Source organism: Actinia tenebrosa, unplaced genomic scaffold, assembly GCF_029948245.1.
Source record: "Actinia tenebrosa isolate PJP-AT-01 unplaced genomic scaffold, QUT_ActTen_1.0 PGA_scaffold2__45_contigs__length_23673736, whole genome shotgun sequence".
Classification (NCBI taxonomy): Eukaryota; Metazoa; Cnidaria; class Anthozoa; order Actiniaria; family Actiniidae; genus Actinia; species Actinia tenebrosa.
The window spans coordinates 21,754,465-21,762,085 of record NW_028292579.1 but is presented as its reverse complement, the minus strand read 5'-3'; the positions used below and the strand labels follow the sequence as shown (position 1 = coordinate 21,762,085).

The 7,621-nt window shown below is 37.7% G+C and overlaps 2 protein-coding genes across 2 annotated transcripts; both read left to right on the top strand.

Moving 5' to 3' along the window:
• Positions 1-51: 51 nt before the first annotated feature.
• On the top strand, positions 52-3,941 carry LOC148909603 (DENN domain-containing protein 11-like; the record flags this gene model as incomplete). The annotated part of the gene is given in 6 exon segments (XM_089034611.1): positions 52-118; positions 607-745; positions 1,028-1,153; positions 1,425-1,572; positions 1,816-1,872; positions 1,951-3,941. Coding segments are annotated over 6 exon segments (748 nt in total), but the record flags the coding sequence as incomplete, so codon positions are not given.
• An 804-nt stretch (positions 3,942-4,745) lies between these two features.
• LOC116296423 (conodipine-P1) lies at positions 4,746-7,368 on the top strand. The gene is made up of 2 exons (XM_031704441.1): positions 4,746-5,366; positions 6,485-7,368. Exons 1-2 carry the CDS (start codon positions 5,145-5,147, stop codon positions 6,797-6,799), a joined length of 537 nt encoding a protein of 178 aa, XP_031560301.1. The 5' UTR covers positions 4,746-5,144; the 3' UTR covers positions 6,800-7,368.
• Positions 7,369-7,621: the final 253 nt, after the last annotated feature.

Genomic DNA, 7,621 nt, shown 5'->3' with positions numbered 1-7,621 from the left:
AAACTTGAAAATGACTACCAACCACTGTTTTTTAAAACATTGTTAGTAAAGAAACAACTTTGTAGCAACACCACCGCCAGAGCATTTACCAGGACTGGAGGAGATCCCTGTCTTAAAGGTGCATGAATATATAATATCTAAGAACTAGCTACCCCCCCCCCCCCCCAAAAAAAAAACAGTTAATAAACACAGCAGGCAATGCATACGTACACCTATGTTTTAGAGACAGCAGAGCAAAATTCTAAATGGGAGGGGTGGGAGGGGTGGGAGGGGAAGATGAAAGATGAAAAGATAGATGTATGTTTAATTGGTAGATATATTTTGAAATCAATTAATAAACATTTAAATATTTTTAAAGAAGCTGGACTAAAGCCCCTGTCAGTACTAAACCATGCACTCATAAAAAAGAAGTTGGAGGGATGGAGGAAGGGAGGGAAGGGGGCTGCAGGCCCTCCTTCCTTCAGGCACCACACACCTTCCACCTGCACCCCATGCATGCCCTATAAATATAAGCCGCAACATTAAATTCTAGCTCTTGCCTATTATAAATGTATACAAAGGTGTGTTATAATCTTTGTAAAATGCTTACCTTTTACTTCTTTCTAGATTACTCATCCTGCAGGCTGCTTCCCACAGTTCATTAATTTCTTTGGAGACAAACTATTTGCATTGTGGAAACTTGTATTGTTACAAAAGAGAATTCTATTTTTCTCACCTCCGCCAGTGGGCGTGGCTTGTTATAGAGGTAGGACTCTCTTGTATGTGAAAATATTTGAGTGGTGAAAACTTAGACTAAAGTCAAGCGTCAAACTTCACATGAGCCGAACCTAATGATATCAAAGACCAACTTGTTATCCATTGTATCAATTAGGTTGGCTCATGTGAAGCTCAACATTTGACCTGAGCCTTAAATCCAAATTACCAAGAAGAATCATAGTCTTCTCACCTCTAGTTTCCAGTGGGTGTGGCTTGTCATACGGGTAGGATAATTCTTTATGTTAAAAATGTGGTAAATATTTTCTTCCAGTTTATTGTGCATGTCTGTTGGCCAGTCATGGAATCCCTTTTGGTTTTGAAACTGGTAGTAATCCTCTCTTCTTTACCAATGTATGTGACCTGGAGACATTACACAATGAGCACAAGTACATAGCATGTAAGTACATATGCTTTTATTTTGGATTAGATGGTCATGGAAACATATGTAATAAACCATTTACAGAATGTTTTGTTAAATTTTTTTGTTTTGTTTTGACATGTTTCTGGGTCTAAATGTAGTATCTACTTGGTAACAGAGTAACAAATAAATGTGTGATGTGCACAGACAACAGGTCCAATGATCGTGCATGCACAAATTTTTTTCAATTATCTTCTATAAATTCCAGTTCAGATTGATCCACTGATATACCTGTTTAACCCTTTTGCAGGTACAACAGAAAAAATATTTGAAACCAAAGAAGGTGTCTGGGATGTGTACGTAGACAATCAAAATATACAGGCTAAGGGATATCTCAATATAATGACGCACACCAATCATGCTGACCGAGAACGATTTGAAATGCTGGATATTTACAGGTAAGGCACTATTGTGTGCATTATATATTACACACTCCTTTGGTACGTTGCAGCTACTGAATGCATGGTCCCATTTTATAATATTCCCCTTCACAGTTCCCTGCTCCATCTTGAAACACAACTGTGACTGTTCATTGAAGCCAGACTGACGATGACCTTGCGATAATGGCACAGGAAGCTGTGAAGGGTATTATTATGTTAGGAGGAGCTTCCATCTAACTAACAGGAATTGTTTTTTGTCAGGCGAGATCAACTGATCAATGGTGGTGAAGTTGTTGATGACGAAAAAATGTATACAAAGTGAGTATTCCATTGCAGACATTTTCTTATCACAAGCCATATTTTAGCTTCCTCTTACCTTTCCTCTTTCTCCCTTAGGTATTTTGTTCATCTAAATAACACATTATTCCAAGCTTTATTCGAAGTAGCATCATCCCCAGATAGAATACTCAAGGCAGAAGTAATACAACGAGTTGGTTTGGATCCCAAAGCTGATTTAACGTTTCTCAATGATTTGACAGAACTTTATGGTATTGATGTACAAATACCTGAACCAACCTGTTGTCCATTTTATGAACCTATAAAATAACATGGAGATCACAAGAGATCAAATATTAAATAATATGGGGATGGAATTATTGAATAATACAAATAAAGGATACATTTGCGCCTCCAGTAGGTGTGATAGAGTCATTAGGTGCTCTTGCACCCCCATTCCTGGCCAGGAACGACTCAAAAATGCAGGAAATATGGCATCTTCAAGAAGGTACATTTTGCATTATTCAGGGGAACACGATTGAAGTCCTCACACTAAATGTGCCTTTTTGGCATCTGCAATAATTATTTGTCTCAGGATTAAACTAACTCTACTGAACTTCCTAGATCTTCCTATGGGTTGAGTGACAAAGTTGGGTGGGAAAGAGTAAATTGACCATCATTGTCATAGCAGGCAAGAGAATTCGTGAAGACATTTTCTCCTTCCCTTCATCTGAACCATATTTGCAGCATTCAGATTTACCCCTCCGTCCAATCAATAGCTCCCCCTGCTATGGCTCTGATTATATTTGCCATAATGTTTAATGTCATACCAACCAACTTAAAAATATTGTAATACAGGATTAGAGCTGTAATTTGTACAAAGCATTCAAAAATTTTCAAATTGCAATGGGGAAAGAAAAATCATTTCTATTGCTTAGGGGGGGTTAGTATTATAAAATATATTTGAAATAGTATGACTGATATCAGAAAAATTATAGAACTATCAAATAATATTACTAGCTTGCTACAAGCTGGATCATTTTAGTCGTGATATGGAGGAAGGATTGGTCTTTCTTGCTACACAAGTGATTGCTTCATAAGTTAAGCCTGGTTGTCTCTAGCAACGCAAGTAGACGCAACTCCAAGACCATGAAAACAAGCGATGCATACGCACACGCAAGAGGAGAGAATGCAAAAGTTCGTTTTTCTCGTGCTGGCTTGCTAGTGAGAACCAGGCTTTTCCCTAGTTCTTATGATATGACCCAAAAACTGACCCTAATTCCAGACGTTTGCGCAACAGTTTGAAGCTGGCAATGTGTTGTTAAATCTTTGTCTCTGCGTTGCATATTATATGGGACATCAGTATCTTTTGCGCAAGACTGTTGCACTAAGAACCATCGTTGCTAGTCCTCCCGTGTAACGTCTACTAAAGAGAAGAAATAAGACGGAGCCTTCGGCTCATTTTGGAAGGAATAAAATTCTTCAATCGTTTGTTTTCCTCGATACATCTTTTTCTCGGAAACGCAGAACCATTATTTTCTCGACATTGCATACTAATTGCTTAAGATTCCACAAACAGCAGGACCAAAAGAAGTTCTTCACTCGTATTAACCTCCAACATGTACCCGGCTTTTACTGAAGTTTATGTTGTTTTTTTTTTAAATTTTTCCGAGAATGCGCGCAAGTGCGTTACCGAGAAAAGGGCCTATTGATTACGCAAACCTTCTGTGGATAGGGCATTTTTATTATGGCGTTACTACCACTACCAGCAATCATTGCAGCGCACATTTTCTTTTTCGTTTAAATTTTCATTGCTTTATAAATATCAAGTAATGCTAATTGGCTTAACGAAAGAAAGTGTGCAAAAGGTTCTGGTAGTAGTATCATAATGCAAACTGTCTGTTTTTTAACCATTCAAAGAAGCTTTAATTTCTCTCGTTATAGAGAAAAAACTAATACTAATTTGAGGGATATTTTTCGTTTAATGAAAAACACTGAATTAATTTCTTCAAGCTGCCTGAATATTAAATGTATTTTAAAAGTACTAATTGCATGTTTTTTTAATAAAAAGCTGAAATTGGTTTCCGATAGTGAAATCACCATTCTAAAAAGATTAATATGTTTTTACTGTTAGGGATACTTTGGACCCTATATACCTATTATTAATTTTGCTAAAGTTTCATGCCATCTATTTTTTAATTGCACGCGCGGGGGATCTTCGCCGCGGCAAAGTTTGTTTATGGTATTGATGGGTTGCAAGCACTCCCAAGAGAGTTAAAAGTATGGCGGCCATTGTGGTACCGTTAATAATGGATGCTAATGAGAAATCTTTTGTTAAATGGTACCAAAATGGCCGCGATGACGTAACGTGCAAACGAAAAATAATGTCGGGGCAAGACGAAATTTTAAGGGCGCTTCTTTATGTTGGATACGATTGCCATAAGAATGCTTTGATTGATGACCATCAGAGCTATCTTAGTCTTGTAAAAGATCTAAACGTTTCAATGTTTAAAGAATAATTTTTGGACTCTGGTTTTCTTAACTCGCAAAACGTAGAAAAAGGAAGGTGTTCTTGAAAATAATTTTCATAAAATTATGCAAAAACAATCACGTAAAAGAGGCGTGAGGAATCCAATTCGTTCTGATGTTATTAGCCATATCATGAAACGCAACACTGACCATCCAATCAGGTTGAGTCATGACAACATGAAAATTCCAACTTGCTAGAGATTACGAGAAAAAATTAAGTGAGCAATTCAAAACATTTTCATGGTTATTCTGAGTTTCCTATAGGAGATCACCTTGATTACCAAACCAAATGTCGCTTTTGCTTGGTCCTAGACGAACTGCGCATGCGTAATCCGATATCCCACCAGACAACAAATGGAATAACCAGCCATGCATCATCAACAATTTATAGCATTGATATAACAAAAAACAACTAAATATAAATGGCTGCCTAATTCTTAGTAAGGACACTGGATTTTTATAACTTTTCAGTTCCTGGATAAAGATAAATCACCATGAAGGTTGGCCACTGATTGGTCAAGTCTTGGAAGCGATTTCTTGTTGCTACGTGAAGAACTGTGGGAAAATGGCAATCGATTCGTCGAAAACCAAAAATCGAAATAATCACTGAATGAATTAGATTTGTGGCAAAGGATTTTGTCTTAAAAAAGACGTCGATATTTGAACGTTGTGAAGTCATTTGCTTAGAGTCAAACTAAATCTATCATTTTCATCGTGAAACTTTAGGAAAGATTTCCTTCTACTATTTCAATGGAAAAGTCATTCTTTAGAATCTCGTACAATAGATGTTACCCCGAATGCTGTTAATAAGAACTATTGGTGTGACAGAATTTCTCGTCTTCTTGACGTTTGGGCTTTTTTCTTGTTCTTGGTGTCTCAGTAACTCGACTCGTGAGTGTGCAGCGGATGGTTACTCGAATGGTTGCAGTGTTCCGTTAGGCATGGAGGCACCTTACAAAACAAGTTTTACTCCAGCCTGTAATAAACACGATATCTGTTATGGATGCGTAAGTATTCTGTTATAGTAGATTGTCTTGGTTTTGGTGTTTGAAGTGGATCGATGGACAGGCTTGTGGGTTGAGTGATCAGGCGAACTAATAGAGCGTATTGGCGCATGTTGTGTCTTTTAACTTTCCTGCAAAACTTGTCTTACATCGGTCAGTCTCTAGAAAGGAGTCATAAGAATTGCTCCGTGTAGCAATCACTAAACTATTCATTTACCGCCAATATATATGGAAGTTATGTGAAAAGTTTTGTCTCTTGAAGGTGTAGACTGAGAAAACCTCAGTTACTAGGCTTTTTCTCGACGAAGGACTAGCGTCCGAAACGTCAGTAAATTTTTTCATTTTTTGATCTTTTCACGGTGTAAAATTTACCCTTTTATCATTAAAAAAATTGTTTTGAAAAATTTACAGAGGTAATACTTTGCGGCCTTAAAAAGTAAAGAAAATAAATGATAGAGGGAATATAAGATACATTATTTCTCAAGCTCTTGACATTGTGATCAACATTTACCAGTTCTATGAACCAGTACGAAGCCATTGTCATCAACAGGTGGCAGAATTGATAATAAACCTTTTGGTTGGATTTTTACTCTGATAATTATTTGAGATTTTGCCTACAGGCTGCTGCTGCAGAATAGGACACAGGGTTCCCTTCGACACATTGCACCAATGTCCAACCCCGTAAAATCGATCCCCATACCCATCCCACAATCAACCATTATTAGAAATGATTATTAAAGGCCAGACACTGAGGATGGTCACTGCCAGGGTTTCATTACGTCCTCAGTAGTTCTTTTAAGTCCCTCCTTTGGAGGATGAGTTAGTAGTGTGGAGAGACGGGACCGCCATTTTACGTGGACATCCGAGCCACGCAAGGTCTTCTCCTCAGCTATTTTAAGACCCTGAGTGTTGGTCCGGTTAAGGCTTGAGTAACGACCTCCCGCACGAAAGTCCGATACTCAACCAAATGAGCCAACCTAGTGGCGGTTAGACCACCTTTCCTGGTATTTGTCCGGGTGAATCAAGAGCATAGTGTGCTAGGCAGTAGAAGAATACTAGTCCAGAACTCTCAAACATTGAGGTTGAAAACTTACGATAGATATTTTCTTCATTACTTACAGGGTCATCATTATAACTGGACACGCGATCTGTGCGACGATGCATTCCTCGCGGACATGAAAAACATGTGCAAGCATCTCCATGGCAACGTGCGACGTAAACGATTCCTCAGTGCTCTGCTGGAAGTCTGGTACTTTATCCAAGGTATCAGTAAGGACGAACGCCGGTGCAATCTCTTTGCAGAGATGTATTATAAAGGAGTCAGAACGTTTGGAAAGTCTCATTTTGAGATAAGAGATCACGATTATTGCTGGAACACGTGTGCTGATAAACACGGAAGTCCTTTTGAGGATGTTCCAAGGGAGTTTTTTTACTAAAATATATAGAATGTATTGTGCATAAAAAAAAGACTTCGAAACGAGCCAATCTCGGCCGGTATCGCAGTAAAAGAGAGAAAGAGAGAGATAGAGGAAAGGAAAAGGACGCGAAATTAATAGAGAAAGAAAGGAACCAAGAAAAGCAGGAAAAAAAATGAATGAATATAGAAAGAAAAAGACAATCGTCGCAATTTGTCCGCGTCATAAACAATAAACATTCGTTGCTGCTAAATTACCTGAAAACGACATCAATACTGGCGAACATGTTGAGGATTACCACTTCAGACCGGTGGAGCTTGCTGCATAACTTTGGATGACGTGGTCTGCTGGATCGGTCTGTGTATATTAGGACTATTACATAATTACCTTTATCTGTCACTTGCTCGTGTAGAAATGGCATCACAGCTATAGCCATGATGTGGTAGTTGAGTGTAAGCTGTTTTTCAATATTGGTTTTATTTCTTTGGGTATGCGGCTAACCAAACTTTTCATCTCTAAATTTGCTTTCAAATCTCAAAAATCATGTAAACTTGATAGTTTTGTGGGCAAATAAAGTAAATAACATTGAAGTTGTCTGTTAAACAAAACTTACCTAACCCTTCTTTCCTAAAACCTTTAAAAAATAGATTCATTCGTATTTCTTATTTTAAAGAAAGAAGATAGTTTATTTCTAGTTATCAGTTGCACCTTTTGACAACCATCTTTGAGGTAGAAAATTATGATCTCAGTTTAACAAATTATATTTCATCATCATCATAATCATCATCAAATAATGAATCTAGACCGGCGTACTTTTAGTTGGAATACAGTGCCCTTCTTCAA

Coding starts and splice junctions, on each gene's coding strand:
- LOC116296423 (XM_031704441.1), top strand. CDS start 5,145: ATGTTACCCCGAATGCTGTTAATAAGAACTATTGGTGTGACAGAATTT. Junction 5,367..6,484: donor ACGATATCTGTTATGGATGC/GTAAGTATTCTG, acceptor CATTACTTACAG/GGTCATCATTATAACTGGAC.